Source organism: Carassius gibelio, chromosome B18, assembly GCF_023724105.1.
Source record: "Carassius gibelio isolate Cgi1373 ecotype wild population from Czech Republic chromosome B18, carGib1.2-hapl.c, whole genome shotgun sequence".
Taxonomy (NCBI): Eukaryota; Metazoa; Chordata; class Actinopteri; order Cypriniformes; family Cyprinidae; genus Carassius; species Carassius gibelio.
The window spans coordinates 20,534,492-20,552,006 of record NC_068413.1 but is presented as its reverse complement, the minus strand read 5'-3'; the positions used below and the strand labels follow the sequence as shown (position 1 = coordinate 20,552,006).

The 17,515-nt window shown below is 35.8% G+C and overlaps 1 protein-coding gene across 1 annotated transcript; it reads left to right on the top strand.

Moving 5' to 3' along the window:
• The first annotated feature begins 1,262 nt into the window (after positions 1-1,262).
• Positions 1,263-4,239, top strand: b3gnt2l (UDP-GlcNAc:betaGal beta-1,3-N-acetylglucosaminyltransferase 2, like). Its single transcript, XM_052583156.1, has 2 exons — positions 1,263-1,430; positions 2,721-4,239. Exon 2 carries the CDS (start codon positions 2,893-2,895, stop codon positions 4,165-4,167), a length of 1,275 nt encoding a protein of 424 aa, XP_052439116.1. The 5' UTR covers positions 1,263-1,430; positions 2,721-2,892; the 3' UTR covers positions 4,168-4,239.
• The last annotated feature ends 13,276 nt before the right edge of the window (positions 4,240-17,515 follow it).

Below are 17,515 nucleotides of genomic sequence, written 5' to 3'. Positions count from 1 at the left end.
CTTCAGTTTTATGCTCCTCAAACCACTCTGCCACCAGTCGTGCTGTGTATTGGTGCGTTATCAAGCTGATACATTGCACCAGTACAATGTTTGAACCACGTGGTCCTTCAGAATGGCTGGGTATTCCTTAGCATTAGCACAAGTGACCAAATGTTTGGCTATTGATTATTGACCTCAAGAAACTGAATTTGCACATAATAGACCTGCACATATAATTGTCAATTTGTATATTGTTATTTATTATTTACTTCTTCAAATTTATATCTGTCGCTGTCATTCTGTTGCACTGTGGAAGCTTCTGTCATGAAAACAAATTATTTGTATTAATAAACTTACTGGCAATAAAGCTCATTCTGATTCTGATCTGATTCTACATGGTGGTATGCTGAAATTAGTCTGGATACTGTAGCTGTCTTTACACGTGCTGTTCAGATGCGCCACAAGACGTGCACCAACAATTGAAACTCGAATATGTTGTGTGGATTGCAGTATTTTATGCAGAACTGTGCTATTGCTCTACTGATTCAGTGAAGTTAATCAGTCAAATCAGTGAAGACTGGCCTGACAACCTCAAACCTCCATTACTACTGGCCAGTGTTTCAGTGTTATTGTAATGTTTGGGGTTTAGTACTATTATTATTATTATTTAAATCTAAGGCAGTGGTTTTCAAACTTTTTTAAGAGCGACCCTTTATTTTTCTATTTAAGTTAATGCGACCCACATATTAAACAAACATTTACATACATCAAGTCAAGCATACCCTTGTGAAAAAGAATAGAATACTTTAAAAGAAGAACTTAAATGTAATGTTTCCACCGTTTAAGTATTGTATTTGTGATTAATTTAAAATGTATCACATTTTATAGCTACATGAAATGCATTAAGTTGAAATTCTAAAGTTTTTTTTAAAAAGTTTTTTTAAGCTACTTACGTCTGACTTTTTAGTACATCTTTAGAAGGCACTAATAGTAGTGTTTTTTAACCTAAAAAGGGCAAGACTAAAAACGTTTTACATTCTTCAAAGGATGGGGGGAATGTATACTTAAAGTAGCTAGGCTAGTAAAAGGCGAGAACTCTCAGTTTTAAAGATTAAATTATAATAGTCCTGTCTATATATCAAAACACAATTCGCCTTAAACACTCAAGCAAAGGTCGTAAACATTCGAATGATAGAAAATCGCTTCCGTTTGAGAAAAAAAGAGCCTTCATTCGGCAGGGGACAATATAACCTTGATTAAGTTCTCAGGTGTGTTGTCTGATGAGCACCAATCACAGACAGACAGCTGCTGATGGAAAAAGAGACATGTCGACGTAACGCTTTTATCTACTAGAGAGAAACGGCGCTCAGTCTGTGGTGGTGGGTGACAGCGTGGTTTCCTTTTGTCAAGATGAGCAGATAGGACCAAGAATGTTAACAGACGCTCACACGGTAAGAAATGTTCTGTTTTTCCTCATTGTTTTGTACAAAATCTTGCGAAATTGTTCAACGTTAATTTCTTTTTCAATCAAACTGACAGTGTAGCCCCCGTAAGAAACTTGCAATGGTAGCTATAGTGCTTAATACTACAGTAACCTCAACTATTAGCCTACTGTGAACTACATAGATAGTAGGCTTTAACCTAGATACATTCGTGTGTTCAAACCTCACGTAAATTGTTAACAGAGAACCTCTATGCTGCAATTGTGAAATTCAGATTTCTTTTTCTTTTCCAGAATTAGGCGTTTTAGCACAAACCATGCTTTATTCAAATTAACTTGTTAGTTTCTGTCCCCAATACAAAATCCGCGCAGTTTCTAAATTAGTTTCATAGTGCGATCGTTTCAGAAATCTCTGATAAAAAAAAAAAAAAAAACGGACTGTCGCAAATAATTCTCTGCCTTTTGATTTGCATGAAGGCTAGTCTAAGTAGGCAGCTTACAAACCTGTGAAAAGGAGTAGCTGCTAGTAATGCTGTGTTATATGAATACTGTTTAACATAAAACGATAAGCAAAGCAGCAGGCATGACTTCACATGGATGTATTTACTAAAGGAGTATCTATGGGTTAGTAAGACCATAGTGTACACTTTCTCCCACGTGCTGTATATCATCTGTCCCTGAGCTCACCACAGTGTCCTCATGGGGCTGAAATGTGCTTCATTTTAGAACCTGTGCTGATTAATTAATCACCTGGGACCAGTTTTCCAATAAATTAAAATGGTTGTTTAATTTTAGATCCACATAATAAAAAGTCTTAATTATGCTAACAGTAAGAACAAACTACATTTGCATGGTATTGGCATTGACAAGGCTCTATCACCAATTTCAGTCAGTCAGTTTTATTGAAGGGGTATAGTTCACTCAAATTTAAATGGTCATTAATCACCCTCCTGTTGTTCCAACCTGTATGACTGACTTCTGTGGATTTTTGAAAAACGCGTTGGTTTCTTTTGTCTATATTTATGAAAGAAACAAATGCATGCAAGCTTTGGACTAAACATGAGGTTTAGTTAATGATGACTGAATTTTAACTTCGAGTGAACTGCACCTTAACCGTTAGCCAATGTTATAGCAAGTCTTGGACTGACAGCATTTCTCACCCACACATCTCACACAGGGGATTTTATTTGGTGTGCTGTGTGGTGTTTTTCATATAAATAACTTAAAGTTGTATACACCATTGTTTAATCATCACTTTCTAGTGTGCTTTACTTTCGTTACTGTTTCTTGTGTCTGCTAGGCTCACAGCTGAACTTGACATCAGTGGGAATGTGATCGAAGAAACTGAGTTCAGTTGGAAGATGAATGTTTAACACCAGTGTGTGGTGTCAGTCACCTCACCATTTCCTGTAGAGACCAACATCCTTATTTGCTTCTCTAGAGTACGCTGCTTCTAACAGAGCTGTTGTAAAATGAAAAAGAAGTATATGAAATTATTAATCATAGCACTAGCTAGTAGCTTTTGCATTGTCCTCTTTTCCAAGCTAAAGGATGTGGAACACAGCCAAAAGGACTTTGCTAAGATCCACTCGGTTCCAGCTTCCACGCCTAGAAAACCCACAACTGTAGTGATGAGCACTGTGAAAAAGAAAACCAAAAGTGCCATGCTGTATGAGCTTCCCCCACTAACAATTTCTGAGACTTTCAGAAAAGACGTTCCCAAAAATGGTGCCTTCTGGAACCGGAAGCTTCATTCTTTTCTCCGGCAGTTTGACTCCATCGACAATCAAACGCTCAAAGACCCACGTGAGAAGTTTCACTGTCAGCCTGAGAGTTTTGAGTTGCTACAAACCAACATCCAAGATATTCAGTCGTACCCTCCACTTTACGGAGACTTCCTTCGAGGCATGGAGTGTCGAGACCCACTGCTTCTTATCGATCAGCCTAACAAGTGTGCATCCGAGAGCGGACCGGATCAAATTTTCCTATTTTTTGCGATCAAATCCATTCCAAAGAACTTTGAGATGCGCCAAGCAGTCCGAGAGACCTGGGGACGAGAAGGCTTGTATGAAAACGGACTTAAGGTACGGACCGTCTTTCTGCTGGGCCGGTCATCCATGGATCATCCCAATCTCGACAAACTGGTTTCGTTTGAAGCTCAGCAGTTTCAAGATCTCCTCGTCTGGGATTTCCACGACTCCTTTTACAACCTGACTCTTAAGGAGCATGTGTTCTTCAAGTGGATGCTTGATAACTGTCCTCGTGCATCTTTTGTTTTTAAGGGTGACGATGATGTTTTTGCTAACACTCAAGCGATACTGAATCATCTGCGGTCTCTGGAGCCAGAGCAGGCAACGGCGTTGTACACCGGGCAGATAATTTCTAATGCCGGCCCATTACGGGACCCTAAAATTAAATATTATGTTCCTGAGTCTTTCTACGAAGGTCCTTACCCTCCTTATGCTGGTGGCGGTGGCTTCCTGTTTTCTGGAAACCTTCTTCCGTCTCTTTACCATGTTTCCTTTTACATACCCTTCTTCCCAATCGATGACGTCTACAATGGGATGTGCTTCAAGGCACTCGGAATCACTGCAAAGAAACACGAGGGTTTCAAGACCTTTGACATTCGGGAACAAGACCGAGAGAACCCCTGTGTACACAAAGACCTGCTCCTGGTGCACCAGCGTGACCCTCAGCAGACCATGAGACTGTGGAGAAATATGCACAGTGAAATGCTGACCTGCTGATGCTTGTAAACTATTAAACACCATTGAGTTCAGCTGTAGTGCTTGATTAAAACCCAAGTTGGAAAAGATTAACTTGGTGAAATTTTCTGGGGGGGGCAATATGGGGAAAATGCTGAGCATTAAAGTTAGGGCTTAGGAGATTCTGGATGAAGACTCATGTTTTCTTTGAATATTATACTTGAAAGAAAAGTGGTGAACAACACCATCTCCTATGTTTCTGTGCAATTGAGCAAGGCTGGCTTTAATAGGTAACTGATTTCATCATTACTCATGTCATTCCAAACTTGTACAGAACACATTTTGAGGAATGTTTCAGAAGTTTTTGTTTTTATGAAACGTAGTAGAATCCATAAAGGTAGTGTATAGTGAAGTGTCGTCATGATGTTATATGCTGAATGGATTTTAATTTTAAAGTGCTCTATTTTATTTACTCTCAAATCAAAAAAAAAAATAACATGCACAGAAACACAAACCAGAACATTTTAAAGGGACCGCTCACCCAGAAAGTCAAAGTCGGGTACTCTACTCCATGAAAGTCAGTGGTTACCATTCTTCAAAATGCAATCTTTTGTGGTTCACAGAAGGAAGTCTTACAGGTTTGGAATTGCATGAGGGCATTTTGATGCAATCTCATACTGGATACATTCACACTGCAAAAATGCAGGCCAAGGTTTTTTTTTTTTTTTTTGGGTGCTCACGTGACCCAGGTTGTTTTATTTCATGGCAGTATGATCTGCACATCACATGAAATCTGATCCTTTTTTTTTTATGCAACTTTCATATGTGGTTCTAAATCTATTCAGGTCAGATGTTTTGCAGTGTGACCAGAGTCTAAATAATATCGGAGGTTATGTGACTTTTACATCATTGATTCGGATTGGAATCTGATAATGCCCACATTGCACAGTGATTTTTACCTTAGGATATGTAATCCTACTAATGCTGATAGATTTATTCACACTACCTCTGTAAAGTATGCTTTATTTTGGACCTATTTTAGAGTTAAACCTTGATGACTTGATGAGCATTCTTCACAATGAGTTCTGTGAGAAAGACAAATGGACTATTTAACACGTTGGAACATGTGAAATGAGTGGTGTGAGTAAAATTCAAGGGCGGGAGTATTGTTTGAAATAACTGTTCTTAGCAACCACAGTTCTTGGAACGTTAGCATTGTGCAAGACTAAATATGTTTATTTTTAAATCAGGCATAATTTCTCAGATTAGTGATCTGTGGTAACTGTTGCGTGACTACCATTGTTATCTGTGACATTTTCATACCTATACGAGTGCCTTGTCTACTAAACCTGGGATAAATGTAAAAAAAAAAAAAATGCAGCAAAGTATGAGATGATAATCTAACAAAAAGTAAAAAAAAATTAAATAAAGCAAGACTATGGGTGCTCCAGAGAGGGAACAAAAAGTTAAAAACCAAAAGTGGGTCCCGTTGCAAGAAACAAAAAACAAACAAATGCACGTCCAGGCATTCACATAGCAAGCAAAATATGAGATGCCTTTATTGTTAGACTGGGTTACATGTTGAAAACACCATTGTGTATCAGGGTGTTAGACAACAGAAAACGAGAATTAAAGGAAGTTTTTTTGAAAATAGGCTAAATATCCAACTCCCCTAGAGTTAAACGGTTGGGAGTTCTACTGTTTTTGAATCCATTCAGCCGATCTCCAGGTCTGGGGGTACTAGTGCTTATAGCTTAGAATAAATCATTGAATCTGACTAGACTTTCTGAAATGACCAAAGAGTTTCTATATTTTTCCTATTTAAAACTCGACTCTTCTGTAGTAACTGTGTGTACTAAGACCAACAGAAAATGAAAAGTTGGGATTTCTAGGGTGATATGACTAGGAACTATACTCATTCTGGTGTAATAATCAAGGATCTTTGCTGCCGTACCACGGATGCAGCAGGCGCTGTGATATTACGCAGCACGTGAGAATATTCCCCAGCAACTCTGCTATTGCTGCAACTATAGTGGAGTGTTCCTTAGTTTAAATAGATACACCTGTGACTGTACATTTCCCAGATCTAACCACTAATGTCTCTTGGGATTTTTAACATGTAGCCCTGTCTTACAATAAAGGCTTTTTATATTTTGCCTGCTATGTGAGTGCCTTTTTTTTTTTTGTATCTTGTAACGGGATCCACTCTTTGTTTTTGACAAAATATGCAATGAATTGTGTGTATTTTTGATGTTCGTTCTGTATATGCTTAAACTATAATTTAATTCTTAAACACTATGAGGACAGATACTGTAAATGAAATGGATGAATAAAAAAATAGATAATATTTCTCAAATATATTAATGCTTTTGTGTTTGCTAAGCATTTTGATTTCTCTTGGAAATGAGTAACGCAGTGTTTGCTGGCAAAAGTTGAAATATAGGGTCAAATCAGAATATTTGGGATGCCTCTGATGTTATTATCATTGTTTTGTTAGCATATTTACACAGTTAATGTATCTCACAGGGGACACGGATACATTTAAACTGCAGATACAGGTGTATAAATTAGGCCTCATGTTTTTAAATAATATAAATTATTTTTAAATAATTGAAAACACGAAAAAAAAGGTCAATGTGAAATTTAAACCCGCCATTGACAGCAAGTGAACGTTAATGAGTGAGTCGTTGAGATTCAACAGATTCATTCAAATGGCTGATTCATTGAGAAATAAAGCATTTGACTGTGGTAATGAGTGAATCACTGAATCATTTATGCAACAGATTCATTCAAAAAGCTCATTAATTCAATAAGTAGACATCTATTGCTCAGAGACGCAAAAAAGGGCTGTGATCTTTGTTTGGAACTACTTTTGTTGGCAAAATTGAAAAAAAAACAAGCAATATTATGTCTAAAATGGAAGTAATTTATTGCTTTACTGAACTTTCATAAAATTATTTAATCTGTTCATGCATCTTCAGAAAAACAGTACTATTTGTATGATATAGGTTAAAGGGTTAGTTCACCCAGATAGCAAAATTATGTAATTAATAACTTACCCTCATGTTGTTTCAAACCAGTAAGACCTCAGTTTATCTTTGTAACACAGTTTAAGATATTTTAGATTTAGTCCAAGAGCTCTCAGTCCCTCCATTGAAGCTGTGTGTACGATATACTGTCCATGTTTAGAAAGGTAATAAAAACATCATCAATGTCGTCCATGTGACATCAGAGGGTCCGTTGGAATTTTTTGAAGCATCGAAAATTTTGGTCCAAAAAATAGCAAAAACGACGACTTCAGCATTGTCTTCTCTTCCGTGTCTGTTGTGAGAGAGAGTTCAAATCAAAGCAGTCTGGATATCCGGTTCGCGAACGAATCATTCAGTTCACCAAATCGAACTGAATCGTTTTAAACGGTTCATGTCTCCAATACGCATTAATCCACAAATAACTTAAGCTGTTAAATTTTTTAATGTGCCTGAAACTCCCTCTGAGTTCAAACAAACCAATATCCCGGAGTAATTCATTTACTCAAACAGTACACTGACTGAACTGCTGTGAAGAGAGAGATGAAGATGAACACTGTGTTCCAAAGATAAACGGAGGTTTTACGGGTTTGAAACAACATGAGGGTAAGTTATTAATTACATAATTTTGCTATCTGGGTGAACTAACCCTTTAAGTTAACTAGGCCAACATTAAATTATATAAATATAAAAAGTATACAGAACATTTTACCGTTTACAATTTAGAATGCCTGGAATTTTGAGTTTTAATAGACTAATGAATCAATGTGCATGCACTCTGTGTGGTTGGTTGATATTTGGAGGCACATCATTACAGCAACACTTACCATATTATTGCAGACGATGCTGTACCCCTGTCTTGACTTGAGTGGGAAATGAAGTCATCCGCGGTTGGTTTGCACGTGAGCAAAGGTGTTTTTATGAGTCTAACTTTCAAACGTTAAACCGCTGATTCATCAAACCTGCTTTCCTGCAGTCTGTGTTCTTCTGACTATTTTGTAGTAAGTAACAAATATACTTAGGGGAAATTTATCGGATTTAAAGTATACATTTTAATTAGGAAATGTAGTGGAGTAAAAGTTGCCTGAAATATAAAACTCAAGTAAAGTACAGATACTCCAAAAAATACTTAAGTACTGTAACAAAGTATTTTTACTTAATTGCATTACAGCACTGCACTGTATTCTTCTTGCTTTCTAAAGGGATCGTATGATGCGATTTCAAGTTTTCCTTTCTCTTTGGAGTGTTACAAGTTGTTCATGAATACAATCCCTAAAAGTAGCAAAGACCTTAGAGATGTTCTTTATAAAAGTTAAGACTCATCCAAGCCCTCCTAAAATGCTAATTTAAACACGCCCCCACATGTCTACATCACTGTGTGGGAAGATTTGGATAGCACCGCCCATATGAAGATTTTTGATAGTGGGCGATAAAAATGTGTCCATGATCTGCTTTTAAAGAAATATCATTGTATTGTGCTGCAGTGCACGAGACAATGCACTTATTCACAATTTTATTTTTAGTTTTTTGCATCTGCTTTAAAGCCTTATTAGTGGTTATTTACATTTTAAATTTGTGTGATGTTCTGACATGCGTTTTTTTCTGAACAAAGCGCGGCACGAAAACGAAAAAGCCCTTCAAACTGTACCTGATTACTTAACTCAATTATGTTTTGTGCTAATACTGTCAAATCACACAAGGTTTATGCAGAGGTGGAAAGTAACGAATTACATTTACTCGCGTTACTGTAATTGAGTAGCTTTTTTGTGTACTTCTACTTTTTAAAGTAATTTTTAAAATCTGTAATTGTACTTTTACTTAAGTATATTTTGTTTGAAGTATTGTACTTTGCTACATTTGAAAACACATTAATTACTGAGTAAAAAAAAAAAAAAAGAAAATCGCTCCCTGGAAACTACGGCAGTAAATAATGGGCAGGAGGGTAAACTGGCGCTAAAATAACAAGAAAGATGCAGAGTGGTGCAGACACCGCTGAAAACGAAACCCCGTCATATTCTGAAGTTGAACTCGAAGGAAATGAAGTGAACCCTTGGCCATATTTATGCTCTATTATTCAGTGTAAGCTGTGCTTACCTAGAGACACCAACTAGCAGCTTATCAAATCTCGAGTCGACATCAACCCTTCGCAAGCATGTAGAGGTAAGCTAAATAATTGCATCGTTGCATTGGTGGTTAAAATGAAGATTTGACATTTTAGCAAGAGGTTTTGCACAAATTAGCCAAAAAGACTGGTGCGGAGTGTGCGATATATATGGTCTGCGATAATATCGTTGTTTTAACAATGTGCGTGCGCATTTACAGTGCGTTCTTTCACTGTGTGATTCAGTCTTGTAAAGCGCATTTAGAATGATCACAAAATTGAAGATATAGGGGCAGAAATTTACATATTTATATAATTTCATATATTAAATCAAAATCACACAAAGAATGCCGTCTTTTCCTCCAAAAGTCATGATTATATATATATATATATATATATATATATATATATATATATATATATATATATATACATATATATATACATATAATTTTTTTTACGACAGGTCAGTAAACAAGTTAATTAAGAGACTTGCGTTTTAGACACCATATTGCCTGTTTTTGCTCTATTTTTACAACAAAAAATAATTCCAAACACAGCCACCAAAGCACAGTTTTGCGTCTCTGAGCAACATAACAGTTTTTCGTTCCTGAATGAATCAACCGTTTAACTGATTCAGTTCAATCCGAGTGACTCACTTATTAACAGTGACTTGCTGACACATACTGGCCATTTTAATTTCACATTTAAAGTATCTTTTGATTTTTTTTTTTTATAATTAATTTCTTATCATTTCAAGTGAGTATTAAACATTTTATGCCTTGTATATCAAAACATTATTCATGCATTTGTAACTGCAGATTTGTAAATGCATTCTTGTCCTGCACTAAACAGTGTGTAAATACATCTAAATGCCACTTCCGATGAAGCTTCTGCATTTCGTCTGAATTGAAAAGATGAGTTTGTTGATACCGATTTGCCTGGTAACAGCCCAAATGTCTTATTATTCCAAATAACTGATTCATTTAATTAAAAACAACTAGTTTGAGATTAATATGCCTATCCCAGGGGTGTCAAACTCAGTACCTGGAAGGCCGTAGCCCTGCAGAGTTTAGTTCTAACCCTGCTCCAGCACACATATCATGTAGTTTTCAAATAAACCTAAATGATTAGATTAGCTGGATCAGGTTTGTTTAATTAGGGTTATATCTGAACTGTGCAGGACTGTGGCCCTCCAGGAACTGAGTCTGACACCCTTGGTCCCATTTTTGCCTCCCCACCACTGTTAAAATGTAACTAAGTAATTTTTACTCTGAGTAAATTTTAAACGAGCTACTTTTTACTTTTACTTGAGTAGATTTTTAGACTGGTACTTTTACCTGTACTTAAGTAAAATTTCATTCATGTAATGGTACTTTTACTTGAGTAAAATATTTTTGTACTCTTTCCACCTCTGGGTTTATGTATAGACTCAATATGCATGTCTGTATATTAGATGCGTGCAGGTCTTAAAGGGACAGTGGGCTTCATGCTGCCGAAAGGTAGAGTGATAGTTCACAATAAAATGTAATTTCTCTCATTGTTTATTCACTCACATGTTGTCCCGAATCTATATTAACTTCTTTCTTGTGCTGAACACAATAAAAAAAAAAGATGCTGGTTCACATTGACTTTGATAGTAGGAAAAAATAGTGTTTATGTTTAGCAGAAGGAAACTCAGGTTTAAAAAACTTTTGATTGAATACATGAAGGTATAAAAAATATTACACTATTTTAATTTTAGGGTGATTTATTCCTTGATGTTAATAAAACAACAAACACAAAGAGAAAAATCACTCCGTACTCTTGACTGAAAAACATTAATACAATTGCTTTAATAGGAATCAATGTATATAGTGTTTTATTTTTATATTTGTTTATTCAATTTTTGTAATGCTCCTGCTAAATACACCTGTAGGCTACCTGAAAATAAAGCACTTTATTTTACTTGTATAATATTCAATTAAATTAATTCAAGTTTATTTGTATAGCGCTTTTTACGATACAAATCATTGCAAAGCAACATTACAGAAAATAAAGTTTCTGCAATATTTAGTAATAGCTTATCAGTGGTGACCGTCAGTTTATGTGCGTATGACAGGAATTTTCAGAAAAAAGACATAGTCAACCAGACAATGAACATTATTAACAGCAATTATTATATGATGCAATCACAAGTGTTGCAATATTCATTAGTTCTGTATGTTGTTTCAGGTTAGCATCATCTGAGGTCCCCTTAGGGGTCAGCATCATCTCCTCTGAGGTGTTTCTGGATCCAAACTGGAACTTGTGCAAAACAGAGAAACATAGAGACATAATTAGCTGCTGTTCCAACCAAGTTAAATAAATTAGTTTAACACAAGCTAAAGAATAATATTGCGGATTTTGATAAAATAAAACTGCAGTCACAAATTATGAGATGCATTATTCGAATGCTTGGGGAAAGAGATGTTTTTAATCTACATGTTTTATAGCTTGGCAATGTTTCTAAAATGGAATAATGCTGTTTTTTATGTTTTTGTAACATGGGAAATATGGTTTTCAAAAGTTGCTGTCTAATATAACACCCAGATTTTTGATCGTAGAGAATGTAACAGTACATCCGTCTAGTTGCAAACTGTAGTCTACTAGATTCTGTGTACTGTTTTTTTGGTCCAGTAAGTAATATCTCTGTCTGTCTTATCCGAATTTAATAGGAGAAAATTATTGGTCATCCAATCTTTTACATTTTTAACACACTCTGTTAGCTTAGATAATTTAGAAGTTTCATCTGGTCTCGTTGAGATATATAGCTGAGTATCATCAGCATAACAGTGGAAACTAATCCCGTATTTTCTAATAATATTACCAAGGGGCAACATGTATATTGATAATATTAGAGGACCTAGGACAGATCCCTGTTGCACTCAATATTCTACTGGCAATAAATGAGATGACTCCCCATTTAAATAAATAAAATGGTAGCGATCGGACAGGTAGGATCTAAACCATCTTAGAGCCTGCCCTTGAATACCCGTATAGTTTTGTAATTGATCTATGAGTATGTCATGATCTATGGTGTCGAACGCAGCACTAAGATCAAGTAAAACAAGCAATGAGATGCAGCCTTGATTTGACGAAAGAAGCAAGTCATTCGTAATTTTAACAAGTGCAGTTTCTGTGCTATGGTGGGGCCTGAAACCTGACTGAAATTCTCCATACAGATAAAATTTTAGACATAAATGGAAGATTTGAAATGGGCCTATAATTTTCCAGTTCACAAGGATTTTGGTACGTGACCTAAGGATAACGATGAGATGATAATATTGAGAAGCAGGTTCATTCGGCTACAGGTAACCACTCTTTCAGTAATTTAGTTGGTACAGGATCTAATAAACATGTTGTTGGTTTAGATACAGTGATAAGTTTATTCAGCTCTTCCTGTTTTATATTTGTAAAGCACTGCAGTTTATCTTTGGGTGCGATGGATGAAACTGAAGTGTTAGACGCTGTAGAATCTACATTCACTATTATATTTCTGATGTTATCAGTTTTATCAGTGAAGAAATTCATAAAGGCATTACATTGTTAAATGTTGATGGACTATTTGAATCAGGTGGAGTATGGTTATTTGTTAATCTAGCCACTGTGCTAAATAAAAACCTTGAATTGTTTCTGGATTGTTTTGTTTTGTTCAATGAGTTTGTGTATATGCTCAGCCCTGGCAGTTTTTAGAGCCTGTCTATAGCTGGACATACTGTTTTTCCCTTCCAAGTTAGTTTTTCTCCATTTGTGTTCAAGACTATGAGTTTCTTTCTTGAGAGAGTGAGTATTACTGTTATGGAAACAGTGGAACCATGGAACCATGGAACAGTACGTTTTTCTCTAACCTTTTTCAATTTGGGCAACAGCTTCTAATGCATTAGAGAAGATAGTGCCCATGTTGTCAGTCATTTCGTCTAATTCCTGTGTATTTTTGGGTACAAATAGCAGTTGAGATAGAACAGGCAGGTTATTTGCATTGGTCTTTGGTGACTGGAACAATAGTTCTGCCCAGACGGTAACGCTGAGACATATAGTTAATATCAGTGATACGCAGCATGCACGATACAAGGAAATGGTCTGTAACATCATCAACAAGATCGATTCTATGCGATATAATTAAAATTAGTGTATGATTAAAATGATGAGTGGGCCCAGTGACGTTTTGTTTGACTCCAAAAGAGTTTATTAGGTCAGTAAACGCCAGATTTAATGCATCATTTGTATTATCAGTATGAAAATTAAAATCTCGATTAGTGCCTTTTCAACTGTAATCAAAAGGTCTGAGGAAATCTGCAAATTCTTTTAGGAATTCTGTATACGGCCCTGTTGGTCAATGCAAAGTAGCCAGAGCAAGAGATAATTCGATTTATTTTGCATGTCTGACAGTGTAACATTAAGCAGAAGTGTTTCGAATGAGTTAAACCTGGCTGTATCCTGTTTTCTGGGTAACACTGAGAATATCACTATATATTGTAACAACACCCCCGCCACGACCAGTCTGACGGGGCTCATGCTTATAACAGTAGTTTGGTGGAGTCGACTCATTTAGACCAATATAATCATTTGGTTTTAGCCAGGTTTCAGTCAAGCAGAGTACTTCAAAATTATTATTTGTGATCATTTCATTTCATTTACAATACCTGCTTGGGATGTGAGTGATTTAATGTTTATGAGGCCAAACTTTTTTATTTTTGGTTGATTTATTTTACATTTTTCAGTCTTTTTTTTTTTTCTAGATCCTACATTAAATGTATATTTTGACCCCACTATTCGGGGAACAGACACAGTCTTAATAGAGAATAATAATAATATCTGTATTTATAATGTGTATCTGTGTTCCCATTTTTTTTAATAACAAAGATAAATTAATGGCAAAGCTTTTTCTCTTCGCCCATGAACTTTGGCCTAAATATCCTCCATACTTTTTCATATTAACTTAAAAGGCTTTATCTTTATAAAAGGGAAATTAGTTTTGGAAAAGGCTGTCATGCTCAAACAGTTTGCAAAAAAAAAAAAAAAAAAAAAAAAAACGACAAAGAGTTGTGATAAAGTCATGATATTTAAATATATATATATGTTGCTATATTTTTATAATATTGCCTACCCCTAGCCAAGGGGGAACAAACCCATACAGTCTCCAAACCCCCGCCCCGGTCCACGACTGTGCCCTTGTAACACCATTTCACCCATGCCCCTCGGGAGATCTGTGCGCACCACTGAAAGAAATACATACAGGTTTGATACAAACTGAGTATGAGAATATTATGACAACATGTCAATTTTTAGGTTTGTAACTTTAAGACCACAGATCTGACTCAACAGATTTTCCCCCATCTGCTTATTTTAACTCTAGCTTATGAGGATACTCGTCAAAATGGACATTTTGACTTAACGTGATGTTTATTTATCCATTCAAGCATGTTTAGATGCAAAAGAGGACTTAAGTAATAGCGCACTATTTGAGGTGCCGGTCTATAAATTGAAGTAATTTTTGCATCTTCTTGCTCAGTTTAACGGTTATAAATCGCTTGAATGCTAAACCTGACAAGACTTGAAAACAGTTTTCCAAAAGTGGAAGGTTCTTAACACTGATGTTTGCATTACCATTTCATATCATTCTGTACTTGCTTCAGTCCCTCTCCCTTCTGACCCAGGGGACGGTGTCAGGTATTCCCATAAGACTCATTATTGGCAGCGATGTGCAGAGGTTCCTCTGGGACAGAGACTCAAACAGCCGCGGCTCGTCGGTATGGACAGTGCTCCGACAATATACATAGACCTCTACATACAGGTAAACTAAACCAATAATACATCGAAAACATGTTCCACATTCTGTAGCAAATATTTTTTCTGAAATCTAGACTATTTTAAGTAGAAGGTAAAGAGAAAAGAGAATATATTAATATTTAACACATGGCTTTGGCAGACAAATTCTCAAATGTGGTCTTTGCATTTGACCCGTTGTCTACTCATGTGATGTATTTCCTGTGTTTGGATCAAGTGTTCAATTGAGCATGAAGACCACAAGTGTTTTTGTCTCACAATTTATTTCCTGAACATGATGCATGATGGGAGCATAGGTTCAGTGTGCATGAAGGTCAATTTTAAGGCCTCTCTCTCTCTATCTCTCTTTCTCTCTCTCTCCCTCTCTCTCTCTCTTCATGAATAGCTGATGCAACTCAGTTCATGAAGAATATGCCATGGCACAAATGACATTTGCACTTCTGTTTGGTTCTTTAACTTGCATATACAAAAACAAGAAAACGTTTTTATTTATCGCATTTAATGTATAAAATACGTTATATCATATTTTAAACCTAGCAAGATCCTACCTTCTGTAAGTCATAAGAAAAAGAATTGCAAAAAGTGCAAATTTAAGCAATAACACAACTGCCAAAGTACAGTTTTCCTAACACACCTTGGCTCATTTTTATTTTTTTTTTAATGTTTAACATTTAAACTATAAGTGCAATTGTCACAGCTGTTTTGTGGGACATCACTTTTTTTTGTCATGTCATCATGTGATCTGTATTGATTCCACCAACACTGGAAATCATTGTTATACAAAAATCAATTTTTTCCCCCAATTTGGAATATATTCTATTATATAGTATTACTGGATTTCTATAGAAATTTAACAAATTGGTGTCTTCTTCAGTAAAGTGCTGTATTAAGTTAAAAAAGTAAACATGCCCCTTCGCTCATAGTTACATGGAGTTTTGAGGGTGAATGTGTCTTAGAGAGAAAAGAATGGGATATTTGAAGTAGTACTGAATGTATTTTGTGCCAAAGCAATGGGTAATTATCCAAAGTTTGGCCCACATGCTGTTGTGCTTCTCTAAAGTACTGAGAAATGGGTCCAAGCAGTCAATTAAAAAGAAATCTTGAGATAAAGTATTATTCTAGAACTGAGCCAAAATGATTTAGTATAACTGAAGAGTAACAATAAATGATGGTGAATAAATAATATTTTTTATGTGCAAAAAGCAGAAGTAATATGTGATTCTCATTTATTTCAAACAAGCTGTTGAATATATTTTATGCAAAGTTTTAGTGATTACAACTTCTCAAGTTGTTTAGTGTTATGCTTTTTTAAATGGATCTTTATTATCCATTTTAGTTTGTATTTTTAATTTGAAATTTTTTTCATCTAAAATGTTTAGCATTTTAGGCTCATTTTGACTACATCATTTTTTTACTTCAAACCGCTGCTTCCTCTTTCCATAATATTGTTTTCTCCAGTAAAACATACGTGTGGTCTTGATTATGCCATGCTTAATGACGTGCAAAACCTTGTAAATGTTACTTAAATCAACAGAGAAAGCAGAGATATAATTTGATTTTATGTTTAGTAGTGGCACCTGGTGGCCGAGGTTGGTACTGACCGCTGATGCTAGCCATCCGTTTGTCCTCTCTTGTGATGCCTCTTGGGAGGAGAAATGTTTTTGCTGACAGGAAAAAAAATGCAGAGAGAGAAAAGGCTAATCATAGGACTTAGGAAACCCTTGCGCAAAGAAAATATATTTCCTTGTGATTATGGTTTTGTGTATGGTGTCCACAGGTCAATTTTAAAAGGCTTAAAATGTTATTAAATAACGTTTTCCTAATATAAGGCCTTAAAATTTCTTAAATTCGGATTCGATGGGTCTGAAATATTTTTGGTCACGCTTCCGCTAAAATATATTCAGGACGGACCTAAAAACAGTTTACAATCATTGGACAGTATGAAGATTTTTTTCTTCCTTTTTGCTTGTTTTAATTCTGATGGTTATGACTTGCAGATTAGGAAAATAAAAAAATCAGTATCTCCAAAAATTTGAATATTTCCTTAAAGATCAATCAAAAACAGTTTTACAAAACAGAAACATTCAAGATCTCCAAAGCAGCTATAATTATGCACTCAGTACTTTGTTGGGGCTCTTTTTGCAGGAATGACAGCTTCAGTTCGGCGTGGCAGGAAGTTGATCAGTCTGTGGCACTCCTGAGCCGTCATTGAAGCCCAGGTTGCTTTGATAGCGGTCTTCAGCTCCTCTGTATTTTTTTCAGATGTTACTTATCTTCATCTTCACAGTACCCAATAGATTCTCTGTGAAGTTCAGGTCAGGTGAGTTGGCTGGCCAATCAAGCACAGTAATTTCATGTCAGCAAACCATTTGGAAGTGGTATGGCACTGTGTACAGTGGACACATATGTGGGCCCCATGTGGGTATTTGATGGGCTTTCAGTTGGGCCCAGCATG